The following is an 18,352-nucleotide window of genomic DNA, read 5'->3' as shown; positions in this document are numbered from 1 at the left end:
GGACCTCCCTTTCCTTGGTCGTGGTGGTGTGTGCTCCTGGCCTGCAGCCTTTTACTTGTGGGGTGGGGTTTCCCGTATTCAATTCATACAGAATTGCGGATGGGATCTGTGCTAAGTTGTTAGCTTTTTTTTTATTATCTTACGTCGTAGGGTGGGCTTGGAATACTGGGAGGCGAATTGGTAGAGGTGCCGGCCGAGTGGTAGCTTGTAACGGCACTCAACACACAGAAAAGATTGTTTGTCGACATGTGAAATATCTTGTGCGTCGAATATCTAATACGAGGGCATGCCGTTAGCCCTTGGGTTTGGAGTCGCATTTGAAAGATGTGATTTGCCTTAAGATACTGTTGGGTAATAGAATGTACTGGTACTATTGTAGATGGCGCGCCCCATTCATTAATTCAAACTTTTCCGTTTTAGTTGATGTGTCTCTGACAGTAGTTTTCCCTTTCATTCGTATGCACAGTTTTCCTTTTTAAGAAAATATAGCAAGAACAGTCTCATTACTCAGGAGTGAGGTAATTGAGGTCCAACCTTGAATGAACTGCCATTCTGGAATTAATCCTTTGCTGACTGAAATATTTATATCTACTTCTTTATTTAATTGACTATTTTGTGTTTGACTCCTGATCTATTTGTAAGCGTGCACAAAACATAGGTCTTACTGTTTACAAAACACCAGCCTAAGAGTGTAAAAAGGAATAATAATAAGGTGCCAACCATGTACTACCTGGTTGAACATATTTGTCATGTAAAATTAATATTTATTTACAAGAAAAAAAAGTTTTTGCTGCTTTGCCTAATAGCCAAGCCAGTAAATTTCATTTTTACCTAAGAGTGTCGGCATCAGTAAAATTTACAGAGGACAGGCATAAGCGAACATGAATGGGCATTATGTTCCGCACTATTTCAAAACATGGCTTGTTTGATAACATGGCAACATATGGATGACACTATGCCTGATAAATCAAAAGGTTCACCTTCTTCTCTTTTATTTGTTTTATTCTTTTAGGGAAGCAAAGGAACAATTATATATAAATTTTTATCTCGAGTTTTTATTTGTATACCACCATTTCCTAGTTTAGATCTCATCCATCAATCGAATCATCACCTAATTTTTTTTTAGATAGAAAGATCCATTTGGCACTATAACCACAGTCGAGATGTTTAAAGATATAAGGTGATGATGAACTAATTATAGAATTTTTGCTTGCTAAGCGAAAAGCGTAACTAGTAGAGCAAGTCTCACTTGAGCTATATGCTAGATTTTGAGCATTCGTCTCTCTAGAGGGATCACATTTAAAGCCCTTACAGTGGTTTCAAGTGGCTCGGTCAAGTCCAACTCCACCTCGTAGACTTGAATCAAGTCCGGGTCAAAGTCCAGATTCCTTTTGGTTCAGTATGATAGGACTTGGTATCCTTTTGGGACCCGACGCTATCCATACCTTTGCGCGTGAACTTCGGGTACGGGCCCGATCCAAATTGGATACGTCACGCGGTGTGAACCTTGGGGTCCGCGACACACGTACCATAACACGGCAATACGTAGATCTCGTGTAACAAATCCACAGCAACAACGGACGGTCCTGATCGACCTAATTTCCTGAATCCCCTCGCCTTTCCTTCTGGTAATCACACCCCGGTGAGCATACCGCGTTCCCCAAGCGAGAAGAATCCAGGAGGTGGCGCCGCCGCCAAGCCTTGATCCCTCGGCGGGGCCGCGAGTGCTTCAAAACCCCAGCGTTTTGCGTCCAGGGGAGAGCTATGGCCTATCCGTCTTCGCTTCTTGGAAACGCCGGCATAGACTCCGGCCCACCTCGTCTGGTCTCTGCGAGAGAGAAGCCGTGACCTTGGATTTGGGATCCCAGCCATGGCGAAATCCTTTCTCTCTACGAGCTGCGGCATTGAGGTGAGCAACGTTGAGATCGAAAAATTCCTTCTTTCTCCTTGCCAGTGTCTCCGATTCTTTAAATTTTAGGTTTTTCTTATGCCCTTCGTTCGATTTTGTATTACGTCTGAAATTTTCTGACAACAGTATTGGAGGCCATCATTTAAAGATGGGACCTTGATTCAAGTCGTTACGGCAGCATAAGCTTTCAAGAACTTTAAAAACTTTTAATTTCTCGTTCTTGCTGGATCACGAATTGATAGAGCTGATGAAACTATCGGATATATTTCTTGGCTAATTGGTGTTTCTAAATCACATGACAAAGTATATATAAAGGAGAGGGAGAGATCTATTTGTACTTCTTTTTGTTATAAAACTCGTTGGAAGCATCCACAGAATCGTAAAAGAAATGTGAAGGATGGGCTTTCGAGAGGTAAGTGCTAAATTAATTAGAAAGAACTAATCCGAGATGATGATCTTGACTTAAGATGGCACGCAACCTTACGAGATTAACTCTTATCTCCCAAGATAATTCTAATTCGTTTTGGGCCCAACTGGCTTTAAGTAATACAAACTGAGTCACTCGATACTTGAAATATGCTTCCATAAGATGCCTTGGCCTGTGAATTAGAACTGATTTTCAAAAAATATGCTCATTAGATTATCTGTCATTTTGGCGCAGTGAGGTTTGCCATGCTCCATAGCTTACTGTATCATCCTTCTCTAGGTTAAAAAAAAAAGGCCTTCTTTTTGTATTCGTCATTGAAATAATCACCATAAGAACGAACGAAACTGCTTCTTGCAGTGCATGTTTTTATCTGATTGATCCATGTTCCCTCTCTATATGTATGTTGTCAACTGATTTCATACTTGTCTCTGGTCATATGACTTAGAAAGATCATTTTGCTTCTATGAATACCTAAAAGTATGAGGGTGTGCTGCTACCTACCCATTTGATTTTTGTATGGATGATTCAGTGGCATCTGTCGGCAAGAACGAAATACAGATGTCTGAGTACATGCATGGTGGTTGTAAAGAAATATTACAAGTTTAATTGTTTTCTTTCTTTTGATTTGTTTGGATCTTTGAATAATTACAGGAAGGAAAAGTTGAAAATTTTTATGCATGGTAGTTGGAAAACAGTTGCAGGAATATGAAGATTTTAAGATGATTGTATGTCTTTATAGTGAACCAATTAAGAATGGCCTTTTCATGCAGATGTTTGTGAATCCTATTTATTCGACGCATCTGTTAGGATAGAAGCCTAATTAATTACATAAAGATTAGTTGTGTGGCTTCACACTGTGCTGCCTGCAGCTAGTTTAGTCTGTATTCTGAAAATATTCGTTCAAGAGCTTTTTTCCATAGTCATATTGGTTAAAAAGCACCAAATTAGCTTGTGACCTTTAGGGCTTATTTGGTTGCCATATTTTACTAAAAACTGCTTCATAAAACATCCAAAATAACTAGGTTGTATGAAATTGCATGTTTGGCTTGCTTTCCATAGAATCTGTCCAGGAAAAAACAGACAGAACATAAAACCTTAAAAATGAGGTTTTAAATGCATGAAGTTTCCCCTTATTTTCTAGTCAACCTTCTTCTACAACAAATCAGGTTTTACGATCATCTGTTTTTATTATGATTTGTTGAGGACAAAATTGCTCCTTAATGTCAGTTATATGTACCTTGTATTGCATAGATGGTATTGAGGGTATTTGAGCAGTATACGGATTCACACAAACTGCTTCAGATTATAGTTTTAGTACTCTACCTCTCAAATCTGTTGAATAGCCAGTTAATTTATTGTGCATGGGGTAGTGCTTGTAGCATATAACTTGTGTTAAATTTAGGAAATTTGTTATTGGATCTTGATTTTTTGAACGAACAAAATAATGTTCATGTTACTTGCGATCGACATTTACTTGTATGCATAAGTTCTTTTCCAGGTGAATCCAACTGTTTGCTCTTTTGAAATCAGAGAAAGAAGCAGCACAAATTATATTACACAACAAGATCGACTGCTTTCATTATACAACATGAAGATTGAAGAACTTGCTTTGCAAGCCGAATATCTAGAATGGCTTAAGCAATATTGTATATCTACCCCATGCATTGTAAGTTAACATTGCTTGTTTGTTACAATCATTTATTGTTAATATTCTGGTGCGACATGTTGTTTTTATATCCTGGATATATATTGTATATCTACCCCATGCATTTGTATCCCTATGTTTACAATTCTAATCAATATCAATATATGTGCTTAACCTGCTTTTATGAAGAAAGTATTGGGGAACCAAGTATATTCACATGTCTCAGACTCATTATTTAATCTAACTTAGGAGTAATCAAGGATCATGGGCATTCATTTTTAACTTTAATCATACTTAGGCTCATTCCTCTAGCATTTAGCCATCTGATACATTGCTCAGGCAGAACTGTGCAGTTATATAAGCTGATCCATTGAAGGTTATTTGTCTCTTCTTGTAAGATGAACAATATGCTATGTTTGTACAATGTAAAAATAGGTAGAACTTGGAGACCAAAAATCTTTGATCCTTTCCGAAAGTCATCATTTTGCTCGGGAGAAAAATGGAAGTCAAACTCAGACATATGAGGTAGAATACATCGATCCAATTAGGCTACCGCTTCATTCACTTCTGTCCAACCAATGTATGTGGACATGAAAATAATTCGTAAAAGAAAATTTATTGATAAATATCTGCTGTATGGATAGCAGTGAAAACCACCGAGTACTATGAAATCAAAATGGTTATCGAAGAAAATAGTTGTGGCTGTCCTGGTAAACGAAAATGGATGAAGATCGAAAGGAGTACATTAGAGATGAGTAATAGGTTGCTTAAAAATGATGCTGATAGAGAATAAAACGAGGGACAATTGTTTGAGATGGTTTAAATGTCTGCAATGTAGGCTATAAATGGTGACAAACTCAAAATAAGCAGGAAGGCTCATTGCATGTGCTGAAACAAAATGTAGGGAATCCAAAATTTTCAAGGAAAAAAAGTCTAAAAAATGAATTTGAAATAAATAAAAGAAAAAATGCACGTTAGACTTAATTTAATAGAAATCAGAAGGTGGTGCCCTGTGAGTTCCTCCTCGAATCTTATTATAAATACGCATCAAATTCCCATTCTCTATTTGCTGTATGATGAACGTAAAAAAGAGAAGGGTAGAAGCTGCACAAACCATTCCCAACCTCTCTGTTTTGAGGGCCAATGGGATGCATAATCCTTGCCAAGATCGAGAGGCGCAAGGTAAGAGGGGAATTTGGGCCTGAAGGCATGAAGAAAACGGGCTGTGCTCGGCCTAGACCTGGTTGATTCAGAACACATTTTACCCAATAACTAAGGATGGTCCCTCTACTCTACTGTTCATACTTGATGGGGTACTAATTGGCGAGAGTCCAAAACCAGCTTTGTTCTGCTGTGCAATACCACGGAAGGTTGGAAAAGCCGCTGGTTTGCAGGAGGCGTCCCTGCGAGCATTCTAGCGAACACCTGGGGAATGAAGTGGTTGTGCCGTACGTGCGCAATTCCGTGTGCATGGAGGATAACTCGGGCCTGTCGGCCAGCTTGTGCTTGGACCACCATAATATGCCTGTTACTAAGGAAGGCTTATCACTTATCACATATCTCTCTCTCTCTCTCTCTCTCTTCTTCTTCTTCTTCTCTTTTTCTTTTTTTCTTTTCTTTTCTTTTCTTTTTTGGTCTTTGGTCAAAACGGCTTTTTCATTTCATAAAACTCTAATATAAGTACAATTTGCCTGATCAAGTGAAAGTAAATAGGGCAATAGGTGTGGAATACATGCTAAGCTTGTCCAAATAACCTCCCCAAAATGCCGAGCAACATAAGAGGCGACGTGTCTGTTGCACTGTTCGCCTCCCAATACACATGAGCTATTGACACGAGGCCAACTCCCTAACCAATCTGCGGGTGTCCCATATCAATCGGTAGTCATCCCCGTACTTGTCCGCTCTCCAAATCCAGTTAATCATCATGGAGGAGTCGCCATTTAGGAATAGTCTGTCGGCCCTCAACATCCGTTTCGCATATAGAATATCCTCCCCGGTTGCCCGTAGTTCCGCTCCCACTACCGTGAGACCTGGTGTGCTCCGACCTCTCTCTCTTCAAGATACCACATATAGATCCAAGATAAAGGAAATAGATGTTTGAAAACTGCCTCTTCTGCATCATCATTAATAAATACTTAGGACATTTCGAAAGAATATATATATATATATATATATATATATATATAAGCAAAAATTTTAACAAACTATCGTATAGAAACTAGAAGTTGGAACCTCTCCGGTTAATTTGGACATGGATCGGAGAAGTCCAATCTCCCATTCATGTATTATTATTAATGAGAATGGCCCTGCATGATAACACGGGTCATGCCGCCCAAGTAACATAAGGAGCCTATCAAATCACTGCCATCACACAATACATGGACGATCGTGATTTATATTGGGACTCTTCAGCTTATGTCTGCACTAGAGAGAACCTCAATTCCAAAATTTTTTGAAGCATTCGCATGAAAGCACTGCAGAAAATAAAGTCTGTGGCGACGAAATTTAATTAACACTCAGCAAAATCATGAGACCTTATAACGACTATAAGAAATTATATTTTATATTAATAATTTTAAAAACTTTCTTAAAAGAGCTATAATATTACAATAGTTATTTATGGATGTTGCTAAATTTTTTTCATATTATGATAGTACCCTGTAATGGTACAGAAGGCGTTATTTGCTACTATCTATTTAGAGAAAACTTTTCAGATATAAAAGAAAATTTTCTTAATAAACACTCTTTTGAGATCATCTTTGCTGGAATATGTAGATAAATGTTTTACATTTATGTACGAAACAATTTTTTTTATTTTTTTATAAGTCCTCTTCAGAGGAGGCCAACACATTCTCGGCTTAGTCCGAGGAAAATAGGAGCTGTGTACGGTTGAACCCAAAGAACAGGAGCACCAATAACAAGAGGATTGTGCACCTCCTTGCGCAGCTTAAAATATAGGAGGCCGCACGTCGCATTACATTCCACACGTGTTTACTTGACCATGCACCCCCTCTTGCCCAAGTCCAAGCATTTCTATTGTCTCAGTACATGGAACATAACGCCATGGGACACAACTTTGTCACGCAGAGTTTCGTTTGACCGATCCCATGACTCGTATGTAGCATGAGCAAATTACTGCAAGCCATGAGGTTGGTGCATGCCATTTATGACGGGTTCTTGATATGAAGTCGCAACACTGTAGTGCCACATGCACTACAGAAAAAGTTTTTTTTTCTGGCATTTTTTATATTTTTTTTACCGACGCTTATTAGCCGATAAATATTCGGCCGACGCTATCAAAAGGGTCGCAAAAGCATCAGTGATACCCGAGTGAAAATTTTTTTTTTCCGATGATTTCGCCGATGCAAAAAAACGTCGGCATAAACTATCACTTTGGCATGTTGGATTACTGTAGAGATTTTTTCCGACGCTTTAGGCATAAACTATCACTTGGGCGTGTCGAACTACTATAGAGGTTTTTTCCAACACTTTAAGCATAAACTATCACTTAGGCGTGTCGGACTATTGTGGAGGTTTTTTCTAACGCTTTAACGTGTCGGACTACTATGGAGGTTTTTTCCGACGCTTTTAAAGCGTCGGAAATAGCGTCCACCATAGGGTTTTAACCAGCGTCGACGAAAGCATGCCAGCCCCGTGCCACGGCAGTTTTTTAACACGCTTTAAAGCGTCAGGAGTTAATTTTTTTTTAAAAAAAATATGAGAAATACAAATGCATATCATAAATCACATTATAACAATATAAACCTGCATTACATTTACATTGACACAAACATTGAGATCATTCGAAACATTAATATTGTCATATATGATTAAATTTACATAATAAGTTTTTACAATATACTTCGAAAAATATAAAAAAGATTCATATTAAACTTCTTAAAAAACAGTCTAAAAAGTATCAAGGACCGGATTCAGCACCATCATCATTTCTACGAGCAGTTGAAGTATCATGAATCTAGCAAAAAAAAACAAAAGCTATAAAAGTTAGGAATACAAAAATTATTAACTAATGCAAAATAAGTGATAATTATATAAAATCATCAAATATATATAATTATTTACCTGAGGAGGGAGAAATCGCTGTAACATAGATGAAATATGCTCAAGCTGAGACTGCAAAGTTTGTTGGTTCTGCTTCAGTTCTGCCAACTCTACCTGATGGCTATTCTTCATATCTTCAATAGTTGCCCGAAGACTACTAACTTCTGCATTGCTACTACCTTCTCCAGCATTTCTTGTATACATGCCCACTGCAGATAATTGAGTGGGGGTAACTCCAACGCCATAACCCCTCACTCGACCATAACGCTCTGGGCCCAATAATTCAGCGAGCACCTGAGCTTCGACATGACTGGTCGCATCGGATGATGATGACTTCCCGACGCGCTCTGAAATAAGAGTTGTTGCCCTGTCCTATATCTCTCAAAAGAAAAAAATTATATTAATATATGGCAATAATAGAACTAATAAAAATATCGTTGCAGAAGTCAGATGAATACATACAACTATATCTCTTGACTCCTTCCGAACAAAGCTGCCATCTCGGTGGGTGTGAGTTATCTTATAAAACTCCACCTTGCCAGGCTTCCTTCCATTATCACTCATCTACAACAAAAAGTATATTGGTAAGCTATATATCATAAAACATGCTATATGATAGAACAGTTTCCGATAGTTTCAAAGAGTTTCCAAAAAACTTACGAATTCAGCTTTACGCCTCGCATAACTCATCGAGCCTGAAGTATGAGGAACAGTCTGAGATGCTCGTGCAGCTCTACCAATGTTGGAATATGTCTTCCCAAAAAAAGAGTAAACAATATAATATATTTAATGTATAAATTTGTAGTTAATATTTTTAGTAAATTTAATCTAAGGTATTGAAAAAATATACACAACCTGAGCTTTCTCGGAAAACCAGTAGTGGACAAGCTCCCTCCACTGATTAGGGATTACATCAGGAGGACAAACACGGCCAACCTCCTCTTCTGTCATACCATCGTGCTTCCAGTCCACCTTTAACTTCGCCCTATATTCTTTCCACTTGCGGTTAACAGACTTCAACACCCAATCATGGCTCTCTTTAGGGAGCAAAAACTTGTCCTACACCAAAATAAAGAATGCTATAACAATATTAAATCAAAAAATAAAATTGTGATAGTAAGCAAATTCAATTCTTTACCTCAATAACTCTAAGAAGCTCAACCTTATACGAAGGAAGCATTTCATTCCATTTCGTATAGTTGAGCGGACACAACTGACCCTTCCGCGCAACCGATCCTAGAAAAGTCGATAAGATGCTTGCAGCCCTCTTGATGGGTTGCCCCAGTTCATTGCATTGGACGACGATCTTCTCATCCTCACGTAGGCTCCACACGTCCCGTGCTCGAGTAGGTCCTCGTGTCTTCCTCACTCTCCCCAGTCCATCTATAAAAATAAAATAAAATATTTATTAATTAAAACATTAAAGGCAAATAATTTAAAATAATTAGATTGTAAAAAAAAAATTAATATATAAAATGTAAATCAAATTACCCTGGATGTGCATGTCATCGGTGTCTGGACAATCAGCAGGTGGCACGTGCTCAGACTGGGACTTGTGCTGAGTATGAGACTCGTGCTGAGTATGGGACTCGTGCTGTTGGAGCTCGTCGGGCTGCTGGGATTGCAAGGAATGGTCAGAAGAAGATTCCACTTGAGAGTGTTGAAACTCAATATCTTTAAATCGTTTTCCTCGCGGCATGTTGTTACCTATGAACAAAAAAGAATCAACATTAGTTAAATAAAGTTTAACTAATATTCCTTTAAGCGCATAAGAAACCTTCAACAATAAACTTTAATGCTCAATACCAACATCAAAAAGATAATATGATACACCCATATTAATAATAAATATGGACATTCGAGTTTAGAAAAATCACCTCTCAATAGGATATATCCATCGATAGTAAACCGATCCACCAAGTTTAGCTTTCGCAACCAAGTGAATGAATAGATGAATCATAATAGTAAAAAATCCAGGAGAAAAGATCTTCTCTATATAGCATAGTATAAATGCAACATTAGACTCCAATTGTTCAAGCTCCTTAGGATCAAGAACTTTGGAACATAATGCTTTAAAAAAGAATGATAATTGAGACACAATTGCAATAACATGTTTCTGAGATGACGATCTTAAAGCCAATGGAAAGATATCTTGTATCAAAATGTGACTATCGTGACTTTTAAGATTTGAAAGTTTTCGCTATTTAAGATTAACACAACTTGAAATATTCGATGCATACCCATCAGGAACCTTCATATTTTTTAGAATCGTTAGAAAAATATCTTTCTCTTGAATAGACATTGTGTAACATGCAGGAGATATAAAATATTTATCATTGGCAAGTTCTTTCAGATGAAGCTCTCGTCTTATGCCCATATCTTTCCAATCAAGACGTGTTTTTAAGTTGTCTTTGGTCTTTTCTTCAAGATTTAACAATGTTCAAGTTATCACAAACATTCTTTTCTATATGCATAACATCAAGATTATGTTAAAGAAGATTATACTCCCAATAAGGTAAATAAAAAAATACTATGTTTTTTCCATAACTGTTTCTGTGTAGATACCGAGTTTGTGCCATCATCATTTTTCTGTTCATAAACGTTGTCATCATTCTCGAAGTTATCAGCATCCTCAAAAACATGTTATTAACCCCGACTTTATTGAGCTGCCAACATCCCCCCTTCCCCTCTTCTTTGAACAGTTGGAGATCTTACCGGGTATATAGTTAGTGTCATGCATTTGTTTAAGAACTTCAGTTCCAGTTAGTAGAATAGGGGCAGATCGCAACTTTATAGTACCATCAAACATATTATTCTGAAATCGAAATGGATGGTTTGCTTCTAACCATCGACGATGACCCATATAACAGAACTTTCCTCCATGTTTTAACCAATATGAATAGGTTGAATCTCCACAAAAAGGGTATGCAATGCGCCCCTTAGTGCTCCAACAAGATAAATTACCATATGTAGAAAAATCATTGATTGTTTAGATAAGAGCTGCACGCAATTTGAATGTTCGGCCAGTGAAAGCATCAAATGCATCAATACCCTCCCATAATTTTTTCAATTCATCTATTAAAGGTGGCAAAAAACATCTAAATCATTACCTGGGCCCTTATCATCTGCAATAACCATTGACAGAATGAGTGAAGATTGTTTCATACACATCCATGGTGGCAAATTATATGGAACCAAAACAACTGGCCAAGTGCTGTATATAGAACTCATCGTTCGAAATGGATTAAATCCATCAGTAGCCAAACCCAGCCTTAACCCTGCAAACATCATAAGCAAATTCGTAATGTCTATCATCAAATGCTTTCCATGCTAAACTATCCGCTGGGTGTCTTAACATTCTATCCCTTATACAGCCTTCATCATGCCATCTCATCAAAGAAGCCGCATACATTCTTTTTAATCTAGATATGAGAGAAAAATACCTCAAAACTTTAGTCGGATTTTTTTTTAGCATGTGCAGCATCCACTTCATTCGACAAATTACACTCGTCTTCATTTTGTTTTTCCCATCGCGAAGATCCACATGTTCAGCACGAATCTTCATTAATATTTTCAACACGATATAAAATACAAGACAATTGTGTATTTTTTCAAATCCAAGATTCAAGTTTTTTACTAATTTTTTGGCTTCATAAGAAGATGATGGCAAAATAACACCTTCTGTAAATGCATCCTTTAATAATCGAAGAAGCATAGTAAAAGACTTGTTAGACCATCCATTCAAATATTTCAAATGGAATAAATGAACCAAAAAAAATTTCGTAAAATTCTTACAACCCGGATATAGTTCTTGATCACAATCTTTCAGCAAGTTATGATATCGAGTTGTGTTATCTTTAGAGTCTATAGGTTCCTCAACATGTATAGATTCAGTAACGGTATGCTCATAACCTATTGCAGCTGCTTCTTGCTCTCCACTGAAATTTGTTAAATTTCTAATATTATATTCAAGAGCATCTCTGAGTAAGCCCCTTATATCATCTTCTCCAACAAAATTTCTGCCCGTGTTACTAGATCCAATATTAGTAGTGTGTTCTATAATTAAGAGTTGGTTACATGAAGACGACAACTTAGACTTTCCATAAAATATCCATTCTTTATAACCCTTTAGAAAAACATTCCATACCAAATGTTCTTCAACAGTTTTTTGACTGAAAGCAAAATAATTTACATATTTTTGACATGGACAAAAAAAAATCTTTCCATTCATATCAAATTTCTCAAAAGCAAATTTAACGAAATTCTAAACTTCATTCAAATATTCAGCACTAGATCTCAATTTATTTATCCAACTTTTGTCCATTCTATTAAAATACTAATTGAACTGCAACTAATATAAAAAAATAAACAAAATTAAGATATGAATCACCAATAATAATTTAATTATTATTGGTGATCTTTTTTCTACCATAAAGTATATTTTACAAGCTGTTTTCCCTGCAACTCATCTATCATTCTTCGGTCTTTAAGATTTCGTTATTAACCAAAGAAGATTAGCTTACTCAAACTAAGATTTCCTTTTCATTGTTTTACATACTTCCAACTCATCTGCCTCTGATATCATTTATCAATTCACATGCTTTTGAATAAGACTTCATTCTTACATTATTTTGCCGGTTTTAAACATATTTCAACTTCTTGGACCTTTCTATTTCACTACCATTTTCTCTATGCACACCTTCAAATATAGAACATCGAAACATCTCTCCAACAACCAACTATATTTAGCACATATATGGACCATTGATATATCAAACATATTCAAAAATAGACCATCGATATATCAAGCATGCAATCACTTTCAGGTCCCAGTAAGGAACATTTAGCAGTTTCTATAGTTTGCATCCACCATAGGCATAATTAGCAAGCCTTGTTCTAACTTTTTAGGCTGGGCATTATTCTCTCTATAGAATAATAGATGCAAGCTCGTGCCTAGATTGGCACCAAGGCAGTACTTGGCCACCTAAGTCTCTGCATCAATTATTGAATAAACTGACATTATTCTGGCTTGTGAAAACTGACTCATCTGGTATGGTTTAAACCATGAAATCTTGATCTTTTATGTAAGAAAGACAATATAAACGAAGAAAAGCAAATGAGAGAAAGAGAGAAACGGAGAGTAAACTAAACAAACTGAATATCATTGATCAGACATAAACTAGGTCAAAAAGACTGGTAGGTGCGGCAGCAAAACATCCATTTCGAGTATTCTATTAATAATGTCACTTGATACTAGATATTTTAATACTCAAAAAATTTATAATCAATTTCTATTTGGGGTTTTAGCACTCAGATGTCTCATCCGTGTCAAGGGTTATTGATACAAGATCAAAAAATTTAAAATTTGCCTTAATTAAAGACTGAGATCACGTTGGTGCTATTAAAATAGCTTAGATCTCTTTTGAATTATCTCTTTCTCAGGTGGAGGGGGATGGGGTCGGCCAGTTGGCGCCGTAGAAGAGGGAGGAGGATAGGAGGATGCAGACGGTCGCTCGGCGCCTGAGAGAAGGGAGGAGTAGAGGAGCTTGGCGTCGAACGTTGCTCGGCGCCGGAGAGGACAAGGGTCGATCGCTCGTCGTCGGAGAAGAGGGAGGAGGAGAGGAGCTAGGACTTGATCGGGATGCAGAATGAGGAGGAGGGGGTGGCCGCTGATTTTGTTGTGAATTTGACTTTTGACAACGCTTATAAGCGTGGTCGTAGGCCAGTCAAAACGACGACGCTTATTAGCGTTATCTATTGGCGTCGGCAAATTTTGGCGCTAAACCAAAAATTACCGATGCTTGTAAAAAGCATAGGCAAAAAGCGTCGGTAAAGTCGACTTTTTCTATAGTGTACCCATCATCCTATAATTTTAAGAATACATAATAACTGCCGCAGAGAATCATATCAATGGCATTGCATTGAAACCCGTGAACTGAAACTCCTTTGTGACTCAAAAATTAAGAAACAAATCTAAAACACCAAGTTGCATGGCTGCTTTGCCATTGACTGAAAACCAATAAAGAGATGAAAAAAGAGAAAATGCAAAATAAAACATAGAAAAGCAAGCAAAACTTAAAGCAGAGAATAAATACAAATCAAGAAAAACAAAATAGGATCTAAAATTAAGACAAGAATGCAATATTCTTAAACAGAAAATAAAATATAAGCAAAATATTAAAAATATGAAACAGGAAATTAAAGCAATATCAGAAAAGAAATACAAGTAAATAAAAAAAATACAAACAGAAAGAAAAAATAAAATAGCAAAATAAGCCAGAAACCTAAAATACTAAAATAAAAAAGTAAAAATTCAGAAAGCTAAGACAATGTGAAGTAAACTAATACAGATGTTCCTACATAAACATTAGATATTGACATTAGGCAAGTCTAGTAGATTCATAGAGCAGATTGATGGCATAAATTGAGCTAGTATTGCCAGTCCAATTAAAATTTATGATTAATTGGAATGAGAGTTACATGGTGCAAGGCTTTTACAGACCACAATGCACAAGGAATAGAGAGGATATTCGACTGCCAACTGCTAAAGAAGGTACTGGAGTAGCAAAATATTATACAGACCACAAGAAGCCCTAGAAAACCTAAGCATCCGGTAAATCATACAAGCATGAACAGGACAATTGAAATCAGCTTTTCGTTTTCTCAGGTCAGATTAGTAGAACATTAGTTATGCTCTTGTATCTCATGTTTAAAGCTCCATAAGAGCTCACTGTGGTCCAATTAAAAATCTCCCTAATACTAAACAAGCTAATCAGGGGAAACCCAATAACAACAATTTCATCATTCCGCGATCCTTCACATGCTGACTTCATTTCCAAAACTTAAACAACTAAAGGGGAAAAGAAGAAAGAAAAACGATCAATTTCTTATTGTCTAGAGCTATGTCTCGACAATTCTGAAGAAACCTATTCAATGCAAGAACTCCAAGAAATCAAAAAAAAGGGGCCTGACCTTTTATATCTCATACTAGTTTCACATTTGACGCACCATAAGCTCTCTGGTCGTCATCCAACAACAAATCCCCCCAGCATCAGCTAATCAGGCAAAACAAGACAACCAAAAAAAAATTCTACATTTGCGACATCCATCAGATGCTGAAAATTTCTCTTATTGATCTCATTCGCATCCAATAATGTAAAGATTCAAGAAAACAAAAGAACCGAACATTGGAAACTGTACTCGGGGGAAACCTCAGGAAAACGGTGTCGAGATCATAAAGAAATCAAGAAAAGAGATCCGACCTGCGGTAGGAGGAAAGGCGATGGCAGTGGAAGGAGGAGAAGCCAGCGGCATGGAGGCATCGGAGACGAGGTAATCCGCCGCCGACTTCGCGAATCCTCTGATCCTCCTCCTCCGCTTTGTCGGCTTCCTTCGAACTCCCGGCCCTCGCTCCTCTTCCATCCGGCTCGAGCTCCGAAACCCTAGACGGCCCTTCTTGGGGTCCTTGGAGAGGAAGCGTGGAGTCCTGCGGGAGATTTATGGCATCTATTTTTTTTAAATATATTAAATATTTATTATATTTTTAATAAAAAAATTATTTATAGATCTGATGGCTTAAACATATATTTTTAAAAAATAACTTTTTTTATATCCTTTATAAATTTTGTTTCATAAAATATAAAAAATTTATTTTCATAAAATATAATTTTTTTAAAAAAATCTAACTAAATTAAAAAATTGTTTTTTATGGATTTTTTTTTTAATTTTCCCGTCAACCAAACGATTCCATGCTAGCTGTCGAGGCGGTGGAGCCTTAGAGGCCTTCTCCACCTGTGGGCTTACGGCCTACTCGCAAACTGGGCTGAAATGTAAGCACCCTCTTGCAGTTGTACATCTAAATCATTACACCATTTCAATTTTAGGACTCTTATGATCAAGGCCGGCCCAATTCTTAGGCGACCGCCTTAATCGCTAAAAGCTCCGGCCCAAAAAACGCCCACTGTAGAAAATTCCTCAAAGATATAATGGAAAGAAAAAAATGTCTTCTATAAGTTCGCCTTAGGCCGGCCCACTGCAGAAAAGGCCTCAAACATTAAACGGCCTTAAACCCTCAAATACATTGGGCCGTTCCTGCTTATGATGAGTGCCTCTCGTTTCAATACATGGAGAAAATTTCTGCTAAGAAAATCTCAGTTCGTCATTACATTCTAGAACTACAACACATTAAGCAACACTAAAGAAGGTATTAGCTTTTTTTTTTTTTTTTCCTTTTTTTTTAATACGCTCTCAGCTTAAACCATGCCCACAAGTACTCTTCTTTTTTTTTGGTTAAATGGCAAGTACTTATTTGAAGAATGCATTTGGATTAAAGATTATTTTCAGTAAAAGCTCAATTATATGTCTCAACATGGAGGATGAGGAAACAAATAGCATGGCCACCACAATGAATTATAAAAGAAATACCTAGCTTTCATTTATCTTAATCTTCTACTAAGCAACAGGAAAATTCCCAAGCAGCTATAGATGCCTCTTCTTGAAAAATTTGCCTCGAGACTTGCATCATGAAATGGGAGTCTTCTCTCTATCGGTGGCAAAATTATTTTGATCATGTGGTCCTAACTACTCTTCCATCCTATTATATATTTGTTTTCAGGCTTCCAACCTGGGGTTGCAAGAGAATTGATCCAACGAGGCAAGCATTTCTTTGGAAAGGGAAAGAAACTATCGGAGGCTTCCATTGCCTAGTTACTCTCTACAAGAAGAAGAAGGAAGGTGGATTGGGACTTCAAAGCATCAAAAATATAAATCTCTCCTACCTGCAAAGTAGACTTAGAAATTGACTAAAGGTTCTGATGCTCCATGGTGGAAGCAGATTAACAGCTTTTACTAATCCAGAAGGAAACTTGGAATAAGAGTCTTCTTGCAAGCTTTCATCAATTTGGAATGATATCCCCGAGGAGCTAGGTGCATTTTAAAATTGCACATTCTTTAAATTGGGAGATGGTAAAAGGATCCATTTTGGGAAGATTTTTGGATTGAATCGGTTCTTTTAGCTTCCATGTTCAAGGAGTTATATAAAAGAGTAACATAGGGAAATTCGACAATAGCATCTTAATGGAATTGGCGACAATTAAAGTGGAACATAAAAGTATGGGATCCCCTCACTCTTAACTGATTGATCTCCTATTGCCTGTAAGACCTCCTAGGAATGCAGATGAGCCGGTTTGGAAGCTCACTAAGATCAGAGTTTTTACAGCGAAATTCTATTACAAATTCATCAACAATGGAGGCATGCTATGTCCATTCTACAATCTTATTTGTAAACCCGGTGCATCGGAAAAGGCTAAAATCTTAATGCGGCTAGTTCTAAAATACAAGCTACACAAGAGAAATATTAGCAAGGAAGGGCTAGGTAGTAAGAATAGGATGCCCATTGTGTGGTGTTCCGCATGAACAGAGAATACAATCCATTTATTCCTCAAGTGTTCCTTCACAAAAAAAATATTTGGTGCTCTCTCAAACTCTTTCTGAAATTTAGAGGGTGTCCAACTAGTCTTCAATCACTTTGGTCATCACGGAGAAAGACGTAAGTGCAGCCAACAATCAGAAGAGCTTGAGATCAGTAAAATTTTGAGGTCATTTAGCTTCTTTTTCGAGCATTTGTTCCTCTTCTCTCTCGACAATGTAACTCATCTCTACCTCATCGCTGTTGTAAATATAATTAATTTTCAATAAAAGTCGGGTGGCTCCATTTTGCCTCCTTTTATATTAAAAAAAAAAAAAGCTTGAGATTAGTAGATGATTTTACTTTCTCAACAGGTTTAGCAAGAAAAAAATGCCCATATCTTCCTTTGAAAAAAAAAAAAAAAATCTATTCTTGCGGTTCAGACCTTTAAGTTTTGTGAAAACATATATCCAATCAAGTGGTTGGATGGCCACAAAAACCTTTTATCCACCCTCATGTCTCCAATGTTAGCATTTTAAAGACCATTACCATCTTGTTCTTCTCTTTTGCTGATCTCTATATTTTTTCTCTGCACGGACTTTTTTTATTAATAAATTTTAGAGGAAGCGTTTTTCACTTTTTTTTTTTTTTTTTTGTTGAAAGCGGGTTATCATACACAACGTATATGAATACACCCAATAAGGTCAAAATACACTAGCTCACGGAGTGCCAATGGCATCTCCGCCTCCCCCACCCAAAGGGTGTACCCTGAATGATGAACCGCAAAGGCAGCCACCCAATCAGCTGCCCCATTGGCTTCTCTGAATATATGTTTGGCCTCGACGGCCACCCCAACCCCACACATCATCCCAATGTCCCGAATCAAGGGGTGGTCTGTGCCCA

At 37.2% G+C, this 18,352-nt stretch overlaps 1 protein-coding gene and 1 long non-coding RNA gene across 5 annotated transcripts; one reads left to right on the top strand and one right to left on the bottom strand.

The window, feature by feature from the left end:
* The first annotated feature begins 1,524 nt into the window (after positions 1 to 1,524).
* Positions 1,525 to 4,165, top strand: LOC103710466 (uncharacterized). Its single transcript, XR_604635.6, has 2 exons — positions 1,525 to 1,909; positions 3,835 to 4,165. It is a non-coding gene; the product is annotated as an uncharacterized LOC103710466 (long non-coding RNA).
* Positions 4,166 to 7,774: 3,609 nt separating this feature from the next.
* On the bottom strand, positions 7,775 to 15,537 carry LOC103710465 (uncharacterized). 4 transcript variants are annotated; one of them, XM_039127891.3, is made up of 10 exons: positions 15,306 to 15,436; positions 11,487 to 11,554; positions 11,154 to 11,321; positions 9,535 to 9,750; positions 9,182 to 9,426; positions 8,899 to 9,102; positions 8,704 to 8,796; positions 8,506 to 8,607; positions 8,065 to 8,415; positions 7,775 to 7,957 (listed from the first exon to the last, which is right to left on the bottom strand). In XM_039127891.3, the coding sequence occupies exons 3-10, from the start codon at positions 11,272 to 11,274 to the stop codon at positions 7,901 to 7,903; spliced, it is 1,389 nt and encodes a 462-aa protein (XP_038983819.3). In that variant the 5' UTR covers positions 11,275 to 11,321; positions 11,487 to 11,554; positions 15,306 to 15,436; the 3' UTR covers positions 7,775 to 7,900. The 4 variants fall into 4 exon arrangements, with proteins under 4 accessions (XP_038983819.3, XP_026661747.4, XP_008794402.4 ...); XM_026805946.4 differs by lacking the exon at positions 11,487 to 11,554 and having other exon boundaries at positions 15,306 to 15,537; XM_008796180.6 differs by lacking the exons at positions 11,154 to 11,321; positions 11,487 to 11,554 and having other exon boundaries at positions 15,306 to 15,534.
* Positions 15,538 to 18,352: the final 2,815 nt, after the last annotated feature.

The sequence above is a fragment of the Phoenix dactylifera genome, chromosome 11 (genome assembly GCF_051530095.1).
Source record: "Phoenix dactylifera cultivar Ajwa chromosome 11, Ajwa_hap1_PhDact_Kaust_v1.1, whole genome shotgun sequence".
Taxonomy (NCBI): domain Eukaryota; kingdom Viridiplantae; phylum Streptophyta; class Magnoliopsida; order Arecales; family Arecaceae; genus Phoenix; species Phoenix dactylifera.
Note: the sequence above shows the minus strand (reverse complement) of the source record. Positions and strands in the feature narration are given on the sequence as shown.

Excerpts from the sequence above, each read along its gene's own strand:
- LOC103710465 (XM_026805946.4), bottom strand. The coding sequence starts at position 15,465 with ATGGAAGAGGAGCGAGGGCCGGGAGTTCGAAGGAAGCCGACAAAGCGG. Across the intron at positions 9,427-9,534 it reads CGATGACATGCACATCCAGG|ATGGACTGGGGAGAGTGAGG; the intron begins GTAATTTGATTT and ends TTATTTTTATAG. Across the intron at positions 8,416-8,505 it reads AGGAGTCAAGAGATATAGTT|GACAGGGCAACAACTCTTAT; the intron begins GTATGTATTCAT and ends TGAGAGATATAG.